General features: G+C 51.4%; 1 protein-coding gene across 2 annotated transcripts in view; it reads right to left on the reverse strand.

The window, feature by feature from the left end:
* Positions 1-17,500, reverse strand: part of LOC113823490 (uncharacterized) — a 237,374-nt gene that overhangs the window by 31,902 nt on the left and 187,972 nt on the right. For both annotated transcript variants that reach the window (XM_070144705.1, XM_070144704.1), the window contains exons 2-3: positions 1,382-1,544; positions 524-599 (exon numbers count right to left, since the gene is read on the reverse strand). In XM_070144705.1, the coding sequence (XP_070000806.1) occupies positions 524-599; positions 1,382-1,544 (239 nt within the window). The remainder of the gene's footprint in view (positions 1-523; positions 600-1,381; positions 1,545-17,500) is intronic.

Raw genomic sequence — 17,500 nt, forward strand, 5'->3', positions numbered from 1 at the left:
GCCGTTCGCTGTGTACTTTGGGCCGTGACGCTTGAACCATGACAGGCTATCAAATTTAGCTAATTATCTCTCTTTATCTATCTGTTTGTCCCTATCTGTGTAGCTATCAAATTTAGCTAATTATCTTTATCTGTCTATCTGTCCCTGTCTGTGTAGCTACCTATGGACGGAAATTGGGAGAAAAGGGAAATAAAGAGAGAAAATACAGATCAGAGTTTTTTCTTCAATAAAGCTGATATTAGAAAGAGATAAAGATATAGAGATAGATATATAGAGAGATATAGATAGAGATAAATAGGTAAATATATAAATAGACAGACATACATACATACATACAGACAGATAGATAGACAGACAGATAGAGAGATAAAAAAGACACACAGACATAAAGATATAGATAGATAGAGAGATATAGATAGAGGTAAATAGGTAAATATATAAATAAGACATACATACATACAGACAGACAGACAGATAGAGAGATAAAAAAGACAGACAGACAGACAGACAGACAGCGCCTCACCTGATGCTCATCGTCTGTGGGAATGATGTAAGCCTCCAGATCCTCGGACGCCATCTCAGCCCTTAGCATCGCTACCCTGTGGAATGGGAATGCTGGAATTAGTGGTGGGAGTTGGAATATTAGTCTGATGGCGGGTCGAGTGAGTCTCTGTGTGAGCCTAATTATGCGTCGAATGAGTCGACCGGGTTTGTTGAGAGGGGACAATGAGGATTCTAGAGTGAGTAACGATGGGTTTAATGATGATTCTAATAATGAGGCTAATGAGTCTAATTGTACCAAATTAATGATGAATCTAATAACGTATAAGTATGAGTTTAATAATGAGGCTAATTATGAGTCTAATGATCCTAATGATGAGCCTAATGAAGAATCTGATAATGAGTCTAATTAAGAGTCTAATGGAGTTGAGAGCCACTGATCTCTCAAGGCTTGGAAACGCTGATCAGTGATAAAAATGGTAATACTAATTTTAATCTCAGTCATAAGAGTAACAGTACTAATGCTAGTACTAATGATACTATCAATAACATTACTGATTACTGAATTAAAGTGATATCTGCGATAAAGTAATACTAATTACCACAATGAAATAAATCATACTAAGAGATCAACAAACAAATAAAACTTATACTACTGTACTACTACTACTACCACTGCTACTACTACTACTACTACTACTTCTGTTACTACTATAGCAACTACTACAAATAATGCTACTTAACTAACGAAAATAATTATGAGTATCATAATGATTTCAGACAATCACCATTTGCGGTGCAATCCTAAAAGAGCTAATAGCCACACCAGTAAGCAAGCCAAGCGCACTCGAGGCCGAGGCCCGAGCGCCCTGCCACGCACCTGGCCGCCGTCTCCACCCGGGTGAAGGGGCCCTGGTCGTCGTCCCCGCACTGCTTGCGCTCGCCCAGGGTCACCTCCCTGACGACGCGCCTGCCGTGGGAGGGGCGCTCCGGCGTCCACGCCCAGTCGTCCCTCTCCGTCGGTATCGAGATCCCGGCGACACCTGCGTGGGCCGAGAGGGGAAAGGATGTTAGCGAACGAGGGGAGAGAGCTTAAGCTTGGGGAATTAGGAAGGGAAAAAGGGAAGGAAGGGAAGGGCGGCTGCTAGGGGTGCCGTGTGCTAAATGTGCATCGGCTGGCCACTGCCCCCAGTGAAAGAAAAAGGAAGAAAAAACAATTAAAACGTGAAATATATATGATATCCTTGCAATGTCAAAAATGCTGGTGAAATATTGATACCTTTGTCCTTTTAATAATATGCTAATGAATCCGGCCCTGGAATAGCAATGATTAAGGCCTGCATATGATATCCTTTTCATGCATATTTCCCCTCTCTTCCTTTCTATTCGCATGTGCTGGCGCACCGGAAATAAGAGTTTTTGTCCAAACAGAACATAAACATTTCTGACAAGAACGACAATAACGCCTAAAAGTACCTTGGAACTTCCATCGTCGGTTCCTTTATGAGACAGAATGTGTTCCTTTTGACGTAAAGAATAAATTTCCTTTTTGGTGCAGCTTATACATAAGAAAAATAATCAAATTAAATTTACAGTATGAAAATATAGATAGTTTCTGTAATGAAAATAAAAGTATAAGAATCCCTTTCAGTTCGAATAGATTCCAAAGCTTCACATGTTCGAAAGCTGAAAGGCGCCAAAATCACAAAACCCAAGCAGAGTTCAGCGCACGACCGACCCTGGCATGAAGCGCGTGATCGCCCGCGCGCAGAGCCTGCGTCCCCGCGCCCACCGCAGCGTAAACACGGCTAAAGGCCCGTAAGGAAAGGCTTCCGCATTTGCAATTTCGCGGAACAACACCTAAAGCTGAGAGCTCAAGTCCGCTCTTTCGAAACAGATGATTCCTTCGGGAGTCGCTCGGAGGAGGTGTTTTTTTCATATTTTATCGTCTGCGTCGTTTTTTCTCTGTAAATTCCGATATTGCGATTTCTTAAAAGGACGCCCTCGTTATCTTGAGTCCCATGGCGATTTGATAACTGTAGGGGTTGGAATGTGAATGGGGAATAGGTAAAACAAATATATTTGATTGGCACTGCTTCCAACGAAGCCTAATAATCTGATTTCAAACTAGATCTCGCATTCGCACCCTTGAGTGGCTGAGACTGGTATCCTTATATGAGATACGAGGCAGACATCGAGAAAAAAATTCCCGCTAAGAATAAGGAAAAGACGTTCCACCTCAAAACAAGTACATCATTTTCGAGATATTTCAAGGCAGGGATGTCACTGTCCCAATGGCAATCGTTTTATCATGTTCACAACCAATATCTGAAGCGCCTACCGAGGATGTATCACTGCCAGGCTTCTGCTACACTGCAGCTTTAAAAAACTTAATCCATCACACATCACACAGGAATATTGTGCCTATCAACCTACGTGAAAGGCTATTCCATCTGTGCGTGTTGGAGTCAAGAAAGTGATCTCCCGAAATTATCAACACAGAATGAGAGTAAAGAATGCAAGAAGATAAGAAACAGGGAGCAGAAAATTGAGATTCAACTCACTCGCACGAAAGGCAGCTAAATCCATACACACAGGACATGCAGACAACTGGAGTTATACGGCAGATGGATGGCTGAGGCGGTAAGACATGCATTCCAACAGACTGCAGTTTTTGATGACGATTCCATATCGTTTCCTTGAGCTTGTTGGCATATGAATGACACAGCAGGAAAAAGAGAAAAAAAAAGAGAAGAGAGAAGAAAGGAGAGAGAAGAGAGAAGAGAGAGGGGAGAAGAGAGAAGAGAGAGGGGAGAAGAGAGAAGAGAGAGGGGAGAAGAGAGAAGGGAGAGGGGAGAAGAGAGAAGAGAGAGGGGAGAAGAGAGAGGAAAGGAGAGAGAAGAGGGAAGGGAGAAGGGATAAGAGAGAAAATGGATAAAAGGAGAGATAAGAGATAAGAGAGAGGAGATACTAGAGATAATGAAAGAGAGAGAAAAGGGAGTGGAAGAGAAAAAAGAGTCGAGAGGAAAGAGGAGCGTGAGATTAAGACACTAGTATATACGGCCAGAAAATAGAGGGTAACTGAATGTGTAAGCGAAATGCTGAATCGAAACTGACGCCACCGAGAGAAAGAGAAATGGAGAACAGCAGAGTCCAACGAATTATTTAGCAGACGCAACAAACAAACTTTACAGCAGGGAACTTAATGGCACTTCAACTTGGCAGGAGGAGGAAGCCGAAATGGACGAACTTCGCGGCCAGCTTTCGAGTTTGAATATCCACCTCTCAGGAATCACACAGGGACAACAAAGGAACAAGGGGAAAGTACAAGTAGAAAACAACGACAGAGACAGAGCGAGAGGAAAAAGAAGAAAACCCATCACCGACTCGACGTCCCCCCGATCTTCCCATGCGAGCAAAAGTCCTCCTCAGCATCCCGTCTACACCGCGAGAGAAGGACGCTCTTCCTCGTCTTGTTTAGGTTCTTACGGCGAATTCACGCTGATTGTGCCATTCATGTCCTCCGTCTGTCTCGGGCCAGCTGCTGAGGGGCGCCCTCGACGTCGAGGAGGGACGGAGGCGGGTGTCGGGAAGGGAGTGAAGTGGGCGTCGAGGAGGGTCCAAGGTGAGTGTAAGGGGAGGAGTGAAGTGGGCGTCGAGGAGGGCCCAAGGTGAGTGTAAGGGGAGGAGTGAAGTGGGCGTCAGTTAGGGTTCAAGGTGAGTGTAAGGGGAGGAGTGAAGTGGGCGTCGAGGAGGGTCCAAGGTGAGTGTAAGGGGGGGAGTGAAGTGGGCGTCGAGGAGGGTTCGAGGTGAGTGTAAGGGGAGGAGTGAAGTGGGCGTCGAGGAGGGTCCAAGGTGAGTGTAAGGGGAGGAGTGAAGTGGGCGTCGAGGAGGGTCCAAGGTGAGTGTAAGGGGAGGAGTGAAGTGGGCGTCGAGGAGGGTCCAAGGTGAGTGTAAGGGGAGGAGTGAAGTGGGCGTCGAGGAGGGTCCAAGGTGAGTGTAAGGGGAGGAGTGAAGTGGGCGTCGAGGAGGGTCCAAGGTGAGTGTAAGGGAAGGAGTGAAGTGGGCGTCGAGGAGGGTCCAAGGTGAGTGTAAGGGAAGGAGTGAAGTGGGCGTCGAGGAGGGTCCAAGGTGAGTGTAAGGGGAGGAGTGGAGTGGGCGTCGAGGAGGGTTCAAGGTGAGTGTAAGGGGAGGAGTGGAGTGGGCGTCGAGCAGGGTTCAAGGTGAGTCTAAGGGGAGGAGTGAAGTGGGCGTCGAGGAGGGCCCAAGGTGAATGTAAAGGGAGGAGTGAAGTGTGCGTCAGTTAGGGTTCAAGGTGAGTGTAAGGGGAGGAGTGAAGTGGGCGTCGAGGAGGGTCCAAGGTGAGTGTAAGGGGAGGAGTGAAGTGGGCGTCAAGGAGGGTTCAAGGTGAGTGTAAGGGGGGAGTGAAGTGGGCGTCGAGGAGGGTTCAAGGTGAGTGTAAGGGGAGGAGCGAAGTGGGCGTCGAGGAGGGTTCAAGGTGAGTGTAAGGGGGGGAGTGAAGTGGGCGTCGAGGAGGGTTCAAGGTGAGTGTAAGGGGAGGAGTGAAGTGGGCGTCGAGGAGGGTTCAAGGTGAGTGTAAGGGGGGCAGTGAAGTGGGCGTCGAGGAGGGTTCAAGGTGAGTGTAAGGGGAGGAGTGAAGTGGGCGTCGAGGAGGGTCCAAGGTGAGTGTAAGGGGAGGAGTGAAGTGGGCGTCGAGGAGGGTTCAAGGTGAGTGTAAGGGGGGGAGTGAAGTGGGCGTGGAGGAGGGTGAAAGGTGAGGGTAAGGGGAGGAGGGAAGTGGGCGTCGAGGAGGGTCCAAGGTGAGTGTAAGGGGAGGAGTGAAGTGGGCGTCGAGGAGGGTTCAAGGTGAGTGTAAGGGGAGGAGTGGAGTGGGCGTCAAGGAGGGTTCAAGGTGAGTGTAAGGGGAGGAGTGGAGTGGGCGGCGAGGAGGGTTCAAGGTGAGTGTAAGGGAAGGAGTGAAGTGGGCGTCGAGGAGGGTCCAAGGTAAGTGTAAGGGGAGGAGTGAAGTGGGCGTGGAGGAGGGTCCAAGGTGAGTGTAAGAGGAGGAGTGAAGTGGGCGTCGAGGAGGGTTCAAGGTGAGTGTAAGGGGAGGAGTGAAGTGGGCGTCAGTTAGGGTCCAAGGTGAGTGTAAGGGGAGGAGTGAAGTGGGCGTCAGTTAGGGTTCAAGGTGAGTGTAAGGGGAGGAGTGAAGTGGGCGTCGAGGAGGGTTCAAGGAGAGTGTAAGGGGAGGAGTGAAGTGGGCGTCGAGGAGGGTCCAAGGTGAGTGTAAGAGGAGGAGTGAAGTGGGCGTCGAGGAGGGTCCAAGGTGAGTGTAAGAGGAGGAGTGAAGTGGGCGTCGAGGAGGGTTCAAGGTGAGTGTAAGGGGAGGAGTGAAGTGGGCGTCAGTTAGGGTCCAAGGTGAGTGTAAGGGGAGGAGTGAAGTGGGCGTCGAGGAGGGTTCAAGGTGAGTGTAAGGGGAGGAGTGAAGTGGGCGTCGAGGAGGGTTCAAGGAGAGTGTAAGAGGAGGAGTGAAGTGGGCGTCGAGGAGGGTTCGAGGTGAGTGTAAGGGGAGGAGTGAAGTGGGCGTCGAGGAGGGTCCAAGGTGAGTGTAAGAGGAGGAGTGAAGTGGGCGTCGAGGAGGGTCCAAGGTGAGTGTAAGGGGAGGAGTGAAGTGGGCGTCGAGGAGGGTCCAAGGGGAGGAGTGAAGTGTGCGTCAGTTAGGGTTCAAGGTGAGTGTAAGGGGAGGAGTGAAGTGGGCGTCGAGGAGGGTCCAAGGTGAGTGTAAGAGGAGGAGTGAAGTGGGCGTCGAGGAGGGTTCAAGGTGAGTGTAAGGGGAGGAGTGAAGTGGGCGTCAGTTAGGGTCCAAGGTGAGTGTAAGGGGAGGAGTGAAGTGGGCGTCGAGGAGGGTTCAAGGAGAGTGTAAGGGGAGGAGTGAAGTGGGCGTCGAGGAGGGTCCAAGGTGAGTGTAAGAGGAGGAGTGAAGTGGGCGTCGAGGAGGGTCCAAGGTGAGTGTAAGAGGAGGAGTGAAGTGGGCGTCAGTTAGGGTCCAAGGTGAGTGTAAGGGGAGGAGTGAAGTGGGCGTCGAGGAGGGTTCGAGGTGAGTGTAAGGGGAGGAGTGAAGTGGGCGTCGAGGAGGGTCCAAGGTGAGTGTAAGAGGAGGAGTGAAGTGGGCGTCGAGGAGGGTCTAAGGTGAGTGTAAGAGGAGGAGTGAAGTGGGCGTCGAGGAGGGTTGAAGGTGAGTGTAAGGGGAGGAGTGAAGTGGGCGTCAGTTAGGGTCCAAGGTGAGTGTAGGGGGAGGAGGGAAGTCGGGGCCGAGGAGGGTGCAAGGAGGGTGTAAGGGGAGGAGTGAAGTGGGCGCCGAGGAGGGTCCAAGGGGAGTGTAAGAGGAGGAGTGAAGTGGGCGTCGAGGAGGGTTCAAGGTGAGTGTAAGGGGAGGAGTGAAGTGGGCGTCAGTTAGGGTCCAAGGTGAGTGTAAGGGGAGGAGTGAAGTGGGCGTCGAGAAGGATTCAAGGAGAGTGTAAGGGGAGGAGTGAAGTGGGCGTCGAGGAGGGTTCAAGGTGAGTGTAAGGGGAGGAGTGAAGTGGGCGTCGAGGAGGGTCCAAGGTGAGTGTAAGAGGAGGAGTGAAGTGGGCGTCGAGGAGGGTCCAAGGTGAGTGTAAGGGGAGGAGTGAAGTGGGAGTCGAGGAGGGTTCAAGGTGAGTGTAAGGGGAGGAGTGAAGTGGTGTCGAGGAGGGTTCAAGGGGAGTGTAAGGGGAGGAGTGAAGTGGGCGTCAGTTAGGGTCCAAGGTGAGTGTAAGGGAAGGAGTGAAGTGGGCGTCGAGGAGGATTCAAGGAGAGTGTAAGGGGAGGAGTGAAGTGGGCGTCGAGGAGGGTTCAAGGAGAGTGTAAGGGGAGGAGTGAAGTGGGCGTCGAGGAGGGTTCAAGGAGAGTGTAAGGGGAGGAGTGAAGTGGGCGTCGAGGAGGGTTCGAGGTGAGTGTAAGGGGAGGAGTGAAGTGGGCGTCGAGGAGGGTCCAAGGTGAGTGTAAGGGGAGGAGTGAAGTGGGCGTCGAGGAGGGTTCAAGGAGAGTGTAAGGGGAGGAGTGAAGTGGGCGTCGAGGAGGGTTCGAGGTGAGTGTAAGGGGAGGAGTGAAGTGGGCGTCGAGGAGGGTCCAAGGTGAGTGTAAGAGGAGGAGTGAAGTGGGCGTCGAGGAAGGTCCAAGGTGAGTGTAAGGGGAGGAGTGAAGTGGGCGTCGAGAAGGGTCCAAGGAGAGTGTAAGGGGAGGAGTGAAGTGGGCGTCGAGGAGGGTTCAAGGAGAGTGTAAGGGGAGGAGTGAAGTGGGCGTCGAGGAGGGTTCAAGGTGAGTGTAAGGGGAGGAGTGAAGTGGGCGTCGAGGAGGGTTCAAGGAGAGTGTAAGGGGAGGAGTGAAGTGGGCGTCGAGGAAGGTCCAAGGTGAGTGTAAGGGGAGGAGTGAAGTGGGCGTCGAGAAGGGTCCAACGTGAGTGTAAGGGGAGGAGTGAAGTGGGCGTCGAGGAGGGTCCAAGGTGAGTGTAAGGGGAGGAGTGAAGTGGGCGTCGAGGAGGGTTCAAGGTGAGTGTAAGGGGAGGAGTGAAGTGGGCGTCGAGAAGGGTCCAAGGTGAGTGTAAGGGGAGGAGTGAAGTGGGCGTCGAGGAGGGTCCAAGGTGAGTGTAAGAGGAGGAGTGAAGTGGGCGTCGAGGAAGGTCCAAGGTGAGTGTAAGGGGAGGAGTGAAGTGGGCGTCGAGAAGGGTCCAAGGTGAGTGTAAGAGGAGGAGTGAAGTGGGCGTCGACGAGGGACCAAGGTGAGTGTAAGAGGAGGAGTGAAGTGGGCGTCGAGGAGGGTTCAAGGTGAGTGTAAGGGGAGGAGTGAAGTGGGCGTCGAGGAGGGTCCAAGGTGAGTGTAAGGGGAGGAGTGAAGTGGGCGTCGAGGAGGGTCCAAGGTGAGTGTAAGGGGAGGAGTGAAGTGGGCGTCGAGGAGGGTTCAAGCTGAGTGTAAGGGAAGGAGCGAAGTGGGCGTGGAGGAGGGTTCAAGGTGAGTGTAAGAGGAGGAGTGAAGTGGGCGTGGAGGAGGGTTCAAGGTGAGTGTAAGGGAAGGAGCGAAGTGGGCGTCGAGGAGGGTTCAAGGTGAGTGTAAGGGGGGGAGTGAAGTGGGCGTCGAGGAGGGTTCAAGGTGAGTGTAAGGGGAGGAGCGAAGTGGGCGTCGAGGGGGGTTCAAGGTGAGTGTAAGTGGAGGAGCGAAGTGGGCGTCGAGGAGGGTTCAAGCTGAGTGTAAGGGGAGGAGTGAAGTGGGCGTCGAGGAGGGTTCAAGCTGAGTGTAAGGGGAGGAGTGAAGTGGGCGTCGAGGAGGGTTCAAGGTGAGTGTAAGTGGAGGAGCGAAGTGGGCGTCGAGGAGGGTTCAAGCTGAGTGTAAGGGGAGGAGTGAAGTGGGCGTCGAGGAGGGTTCAAGGTGAGTGTAAGGGAAGGAGTGAAGTGGTGTCGAGGAGGGTTCAAGGTGAGTGTAAGGGGAGGAGTGAAGTGGGCGTCGAGAAGGGTCCAAGGTGAGTGTAAGGGGAGGAGTGAAGTGGGCGTCGAGGAGGGCCCAAGGTGAGTGTAAGGGGAGGAGTGAAGTGGGCGTCGAGGAGGGTTCAAGGTGAGTGTACGGGGAGGAGTGAAGTGGGCGTCGAGGAGGGTCCAAGGTGAGTGTAAGGGGAGGAGTGAAGTGGGCGTCGAGGAGGGTTCAAGGTGAGTGTAAGGGGAGGAGTGAAGTGGGCGTCGAGGAGGGCCCAAGGTGAGTGTAAGGGGAGGAGTGAAGTGGGCGTCGAGCAGGGTCCAAGGTGAGTTTAAGGGAAGGAGTGAAGTGGGCGTCGAGGAGGGTCCAAGGTGAGTGTGAGGGGAGGAGTGGAGTGGGCGTCGAGGAGGGTTCAAGGTGAGTGTAAGGGGAGGAGTGAAGTGGGCGTCGAGGAGGGTTCAAGGTGAGTGTAAGGGGAGGAGCGAAGTGGGCGTCGAGGGGGGTTCAAGGTGAGTGTAAGGGGAGGAGTGAAGTGGGCGTCGAGGAGGGTTCAAGGTGAGTGTAAGGGGAGGAGTGAAGTGGGCGTCGAGAAGGGTCCAAGGTGAGTGTAAGGGGAGGAGTGAAGTGGGCGACGAGGAGGGTTCAAGGTGAGTGTAAGGGGAGGAGTGAAGTGGGCGTGGAGGAGGGTTCAAGGTGAGTGTAAGGGGAGGAGTGAAGTGGGCGTCGAGGAGGGTTCAAGGTGAGTGTAAGGGGAGGAGTGAAGTGGGCGTCGAGAAGGGTCCAAGGTGAGTGTAAGGGGAGGAGTGAAGTGGGCGTCGAGGAGGGTTCAAGGTGAGTGTAAGGGGAGGAGTGAAGTGGGCGTGGAGGAGGGTTCAAGCTGAGTGTAAGGGGAGGAGTGAAGTGGGCGTCGAGGAGGGCCCAAGGTGAGTGTAAGGGGAGGAGTGAAGTGGGCGTCGAGGAGGGTTCAAGGTGAGTGTAAGGGGGGGAGTGAAGTGGGCGTCGAGGAGGGCCCAAGGTGAGTGTAAGGGGAGGAGTGAAGTGGGCGTCGAGGAGGGTTCAAGGTGAGTGTAAGGGGAGGAGTGAAGTGGGCGTCGAGAAGGGTCCAAGGTGAGTGTAAGCGGAGGAGTCACGTGGGCGCAGTAGAGGGTTCAAGGTGAGTGTAAGAGGAGGAGTGAAGTGGGCGTGGAGGAGGGTTCAAGATGAGTGTAAGGTAAGGAGTGAAGTGGGCGTCGAGGAGGGCCCAAGGTGAGTGTAAGGGGAGGAGTGAAGTGGGCGTGGAGGAGGGTTCAAGGTGAGTGTAAGAGGAGGAGTGAAGTGGGCGTGGAGGAGGGTTCAAGGTGAGTGTAAGGGAAGGAGTGAAGTGGGCGTCGAGGAGGGTTCAAGGTGAGTGTAAGGGGAGGAGTGAAGTGGGCGTCGAGGAGGGTTCAAGCTGAGTGTAAGGGAAGGAGTGAAGTGGTGTCGAGGAGGGTTCAAGGTGAGTGGAAGGGGAGGAGCAAAGTGGGCGTGGAGGAGGGTTCAAGGTGAGTGTAAGAGGAGGAGTGAAGTGGGCGTGGAGGAGGGTTCAAGGTGAGGGTAAGAGGAGGAGTGAAGTGGGCGTGGAGGAGGGTTCAAGGTGAGTGTAAGGGAAGGAGTGAAGTGGGCGTCGAGGAGGGTTCAAGGTGAGTGTAAGGGGAGGAGTGAAGTGGGCGTCGAGGAGGGTTCAAGCTGAGTGTAAGGGAAGGAGTGAAGTGGTGTCGAGGAGGGTTCAAGCTGAGTGTAAGGGGAGGAGCGAAGTGGGCGTCGAGGAGGGTTCAAGGTGAGTGTAAGAGGAGGAGTGAAGTGGGCGTGGAGGAGGGTTCAAGGTGAGTGTAAGAGGAGGAGTGAAGTGGGCGTGGAGGAGGGTTCAAGGTGAGTGTAAGAGGAGGAGTGAAGTGGGCGTGGAGGAGGGTTCAAGGTGAGTGTAAGAGGAGGAGTGAAGTGGGCGTGGAGGAGGGTTCAAGGTGAGTGTAAGGGAAGGAGTGAAGTGGTGTCGAGGAGGGTTCAAGGTGAGTGTAAGGGGAGGAGTGAAGTGGGCGTCGAGGAGGGTTCAAGCTGAGTGTAAGGGAAGGAGTGAAGTGGGCGTCGAGGAGGGTTCAAGGTGAGTGTAAGGGGGGGAGTGAAGTGGGCGTCGAGGAGGGTCCAATGTGAGTGTAAGGGGAGGAGTGAAGTGGGCGTCGAGGAGGGTTCAAGGTGAGTGTAAGGGGAGGAGCGAAGTGGGCGTCGAGGAGGGTTCAAGGTGAGTGTAAGAGGAGGAGTGAAGTGGGCGTGGAGGAGGGTTCAAGGTGAGTGTAAGGGAAGGAGTGAAGTGGTGTCGAGGAGGGTTCAAGGTGAGTGTAAGGGGAGGAGTGAAGTGGGCGTCGAGGAGGGTTCAAGGTGAGTGTAAGGGGAGGAGCGAAGTGGGCGTCGAGGAGGGTTCAAGGTGAGTGTAAGAGGAGGAGTGAAGTGGGCGTGGAGGAGGGTTCAAGGTGAGTGTAAGAGGAGGAGTGAAGTGGGCGTGGAGGAGGGTTCAAGGTGAGTGTAAGGGAAGGAGTGAAGTGGGCGTCGAGGAGGGTCCAATGTGAGTGTAAGGGGAGGAGTGAAGTGGGCGTCGAGGAGGGTCCAATGTGAGTGTAAGGGGAGGAGTGAAGTGGGCGTCGAGGAGGGTCCAAGGTGAGTGTAAGGGGAGGAGTGAAGTGGTGTCGAGGAGGGTTCAAGGTCAGTGTAAGGGGAGGAGTGAAGGGGGCGTCGAGAAGGGTCCAAGGTGAGTGTAAGGGGAGGAGTGAAGTGGGCGTTGAGGAGGGTGCAATGTGAGTGTAAGGGGAGGAGTGAAGTGGGCGTCGAGGAGGGTTCAAGCTGAGTGTAAGGGGAGGAGTGAAGTGGGCGTCGAGGAGGGTTCAATGTGTGTTTTAGCGGAGATAACGAGGTAGGCGTTGGTTAGGATTGGAGGTGGGTTTCCATGACGAGCCAACGTGGGATTGGGAGCGTCTCAGGTGGGCATCTGGAAGGGTTGAAAGTGGTCAAAGGTTTGAAGTCGGCGTCGAGGAGAAGGGTTGGCAGCGGAGTTGGGGAAGGTTGATGATTGACGTCTGGAGAGATTGAAACTGAACGTCGAGGACGGGCTGAGGTGGGCGTCGGGGAGGGATTGAAGTGGTGTCGGGGAGGGAATGAAGTGGCGTCGGGGAAGGATTGAAGTGGTGTCGAGGAGGGTCTGATGTGATCGTCTCAGAGGATCGGAAGTGGGCATCAAAGAGGGACGGAGATGGGCGTCGGGGAGGGTCGGAGGTGGATGGGTGGGCGTCGGAGACGGTCCAGGGTGTGCATTGGGTGGGATCGAAGTGGGCATCGGTAAGTATCGGAGATGAGCGTCGGGTGGGCATCAGAGATTCCGATGTGGGCGTTGGGAGCAACCGGCATGGGCGTCGGGTAGGATCGAAGGAGGACATCACAGTGGGCGTCGCTGGTGGGATCGTAGACGGGCGCCGGGAAGACGTAGGCTTCGGAAGGATCTGAAGTGGGCATGAGGGAAGGTTGGAACTGGTCCTCGGGAGGAGCTGTAAATGGGCGTCTGGAGGGTCGGAGGCGGGCGTCGGAGAGGGTCGCAGGCTGGGAGTTCTCGAGAGGTGGTCGCGGAATGACACAGAGGGATGAGATAAATTGATGTTGAGAGCAGGGATGACGAAGCAGGAGGAATAAAAGCACGAAGAAAGAGGATAAAGGGGATAACAAGACGGAGTGGATGCAAGAAGTAAACCAAAGAGAGGAAAACAGGCGTGTGAAGTGATATTCTGACAAAAAATGGGATTAGACAGAGACAGAAAGAAAGACACAAATGGGAAGAACAACAGGGAACTACACGAATAAAACTTTTATAAAAAGAACAGAATAAAGAACAGGAGAAAAGGGTTAAGAAGAAAAGCGATGTCCCAAGAAGGACATGCTAAGCACGGGGAAGGGGGAGGAAGGAGGGAAAAGGGGGGCGGGAGGAGGTAGGAGGGAAGAGGGGGATGGGAGGAGGGAGGGAAGAGGGGAATGGGAGGAGGGAGGAGGGAGGAAGGGGCGGGAGGAGGGCAGAGGGAGAGCGACGAGGGAGCGCGCGGGGCGTGGACTTCATCATCACCTTTTATTAACACTCAAAAGGAAGCGTTTGGGTGCCTCGTTTGAAGGATGTCTTGTGATGCTACAACCAGCGTGAGGAGAGGAGGGGGAGGGGGATGAAGGGGGGCAGAGGGGAGGGGTGGGGAAGGGGACGGAAGAAAAGAAGGATGAAGGGGAAGGATAAAGGCATGAAGAAGGGAAAGGGGAGAGGGAACCGAATGGGGAAAGAGAAAGGAACAGGGAAGGGGAGCCGGGGAAGCGGATGAGGTTGGGGAATGAAAGGAAGGGGATGAGGAAAGGGAAAGTGGATGAAAGAAGAGAGGTAGAAAGGAAATGCGATGGCCAGACGGGCGAAGGGGCAGTCCAGAATGTAAGAGCAAGGCACTTTAATACGCAATAAAGCTAATGCATGTCAGAAAAAATAAACATGGATAAGGGGACACGCGATCACGAAAAGGCAATAAAACCAACTCATAAAGTAATACAAAGACACAAACACGCACACACACACGTACACAACACTTCAGACAGACACACAGTCATATTTTCACACATGCACCTAGCTGTTGAACGTGTAATTCCGCCATCATATTCCCTCACCTTTCTTCTTTCTTCCCCAAACCTTCCCTCACGGCCTACACGACGCCTCATTTCCTAGCAAATATGACCCTAAATAAGACGCCAACGACCTGCGGACGCCGAGGCCTGTGCATGAGAGGAGGAGCGAGAGAGTGAGGTCAAGTCGCGGGTCTCTGTTATCTTCATGAGGGGCGCCTCCCTCATGACACTTCCCAGTATGTGAACGAGTCACTTCCTGGGGATGATATGATGTGCGCGCTTTTGTGCGCATGCTGGCGAGGATATCTGTGTGCGAGTTTATGTCTCCGTACGCGTGTGTGCAGGATTCCACAAGTCTGTATGCATGAATGCGTGTCTGTGCATCTGTCTGCTGGGGTAGCACGTACAGTACATGACTATCTGAGCATATGCCCGGATGTGTATGTGTGTACGGGCATTTGTTCTGGTGTTTTGTATTGAAGTCATGTGTGATCTCAGTTGCGTTTATCACAACCTGGAAAATAATGTATGCATGAACGAACACATTCATCCCACACAGAGATCTACGCAGGGGGTTTCATGGAATGTCTAATTTCCGGCTCTAATGATTTGAGACTGCGCCGCGGGCTGTAATTATGCCTCTCGCATTTCTAATTTCTTTACCCGACGTGCAAAGGGAAGGCGATCCAATAGCATCTCCTCCTCCTTTTGCATTTTTGCTTTCGTAATAAAAACACCGTCGAATAGAGAATAAAAGATTCTGTTCTTGATGCATATGAACGATCCTCATCAAGTATTCATAACCCACAAATAAGGCGCTGTTATGCGGCCTTAAAGCACTGCGGCGAGCGAAGGGCCGACCTTCCGATGGCCTGGGAGGAAATTTGCCTGGCAACGACTCGCCCAAGACCCTCTGCATAAACCTGCGGCCGAAACCCACCGCATCTTATCAATTTCAGAAGTCGGAACTGAAGGTTCTATCCGTCTTATCCTATAAAGCGAATTTACATTTTCAATTTAAGCATGCGGCCTGAGGTGTTCCAGTGAGTGGGAGGGTTGATCAATGATAAACAGATTAAAGATATGAGGATGGCGCGATGGAGACCAAACGATGCATTGTAAATGGAGTGAACGGTGCAGACGAAAGAGTGTTAATAAAAATGATAATGATGATAAAAATGATAATAATGATAATGATTATGATAATAATAACAATCATATTAACAATGATGATAACAATAACGATACTACTACTACTATTAGTGATAATGAGGATAGTAATATTGATAATAATAACAATAATAATAATGATAATAATAACAATAATAATAATGATGATGATAATAATGATAATATCAGTAACAATGATAATAACAACACGAAACAAGGAAAAAAAACTAAACGTCAGCCATTACGAAACAGGAATGAAATACTCACAATAACATTCGTAACTGACACGGAAGAAAAAAAAGAGAAAAAGAAAGACCGATTACACGAAGGCAAAACAATAAAGGAGAGACTAAGACAATGGCTTCCACTCTAAAATTGATTCAGGTTGCAAAAGACGAGGGGAATTGTAAAGAAACGGCACAAGAAAGAGTCAGAATGAAGCCGAGAGGAACGAAGCACATAGCGAGGCGTACGTAGGGCGAGGGGAGAGGAAGAGGGGAGAGGAAGAGGGGAGGGGAAGAGGGGAGGGGAGAGCGACTCAGAGGGGAGAGAATCTGGTAGACTCAGGAGAGGGAGAGAGGGAGGAATGGAGAGAGAGATGCAGAGATAGAGTTAGATATAGATAGATAGATAGGTAGGGGAAGATAGAGATAGATAAACAAATGGAAAGAAAGATAAATAAATATATATATATATAAATATATATATATATATATATATATATATATATATATATAGAGAGAGAGAGAGAGAGAGAGAGAGAGAGAGAGAGAGAGAGAGAGAGAGAGAGAGAGAGAGAGAGAGAGAGAGAGAGAGAGAGGGAGAGAGAGAGTGGGAGACAGATGCACAGAAAATGAAATAGAAAAACTTCCGCGGCCAAAACTCTAGCTCTTGATAAACGGACGACAGAAAGAGCGAAGGACAGAAAAACAAAAAAGCGAAGGACAGAGAGACAGAAAGAGCGAAGGACAGAGAGGCAGAAAGAGCGAAGGACAGAAAAGCAAAAAAGCGAAGGACAGAGAGGCAGAGAGAGCGAAGGACAGAGAGACAGACAGAGCGAAGGACAGAGAGACAGAAAGAGCGAAGGACAGAGAGACAGAAAGAGCGAAGAAGAGAAGAGCAAAAAAGCGAAGGACAGAGACACAGAAAGAGCGAAGGGCAGAAAAGCAAAAAAGGGAAGGACAGAGAGACAGAAAGAGCGAAGGACAGAGAGACAGAAAGAGCGAAGGGCAGAAAAGCAAAAAAGCGAAGAACAGAGAGGCAGAAAGAGCGAAGAAGAGAAGAGCGAAAGAGTGATTGTCCTGACTGCCGGCGCGGCGGTTGCATGGCTGATGAAGACGGACGCCTTTAAGAGTCGGGAGATACTCCTTGCAGCAGAGAGAGCGCGAAATAGAATAACTTTTGTTTATTTGAGTCTGCAACCTTGATCGGCTCTCACTCTCGGCTGATCTTCTTTTCGTCAGTTTCTAATAGTTCTTTCATGGATTCTTCCCTTTTTTATCCGTCTTATCGATTCCCTTTATTTTTGTCATTCTGTTTTATGTTTTCTTTTCCTTTGTCGATAGTAACATCCGACGAATCTATGTTCTTTCACCTTTTCCTTAAACGAAATTCACACGAATGATCTTTCACAAATGGCGAGCATTACCATCAATGACCTTTCTTCAGTCCGTAAATAAGATCTCTTTCCGCCGACCTTCCCTCTACTGGTCTTTCCCTTATTCGATTTTTCCCCCGTCACCCGTTTTCTCTCACCATCGCTTCCCTAGTTACTACTTTTGCTTCCATCCTAGCTTCCCGAGAGCCTCCCTCCCCTCGCCACAAGGAGCAGCATCCTCCTCCATCCTCCTCCCTCGTTCCTCCTCGCGTGCCCCCCTCTCGTCCCTTCGCCAGCTGGTTTGACAAAGGATTATCAGTCGCCATGGCTCGTGCGGGACGCGAAGGGCGGAGGGACGGCGGGAGCAGCGGGTCGGGATCGCTCTTTCCTTTATTGCTTCGGAATCGCGGCGACAGGAGTCTCGGGAAGCGATCTGGAAACTGCGAGAGAGATTTGGAGTCTCACAAGCGGGAGAAATCAAAATATAACTTTTCAGCTTCCTTTGTCATATATATATATATATATATATATATATATATATATATATATATATATATATATATATATATATATATATATATATATATATATATATATATATATATATACACACACACACACACATACATAAATACATATAGGTATCCATCTCTCTATTTATATCTTCATCTCGTTCACTATTTCTCTCTCGCCTTCCTTTACTCCTACCCTCTCTTCATCCTTTCCTCCCTTCCCCCTCTCTGTCCTCTTTCCATGCCTCGTAAAAGCGGACAGCAAAGGGCGACAGTTGGAATAAAAGGTGACAACAAAATGATGACGACTGACAGAAATTTAAGCAGACGGGTTATAAGGCGACACCGCTCGGCCTATGGGTAACCAGCTGCAGTGGGCGACGACTAATGACTTTCAGCACGACAGTTAGTTCAACAGTGCGATAGTTAATTCAGAGCACGGCAGCTAGTTCAAGAGCACAATAGTTAGTTGAATAGCACAGCGGTGAGTTCAACAGCAGGACAGTAATCCCACACATCCCGCAGATAGTTTCAGCACCCAGGTGAGTTCCAACAACACAGCAGTTAGTTCAATATCACGCTAGTC

The sequence above is a fragment of the Penaeus vannamei genome, chromosome 32 (genome assembly GCF_042767895.1).
Source record: "Penaeus vannamei isolate JL-2024 chromosome 32, ASM4276789v1, whole genome shotgun sequence".
Taxonomy (NCBI): domain Eukaryota; kingdom Metazoa; phylum Arthropoda; class Malacostraca; order Decapoda; family Penaeidae; genus Penaeus; species Penaeus vannamei.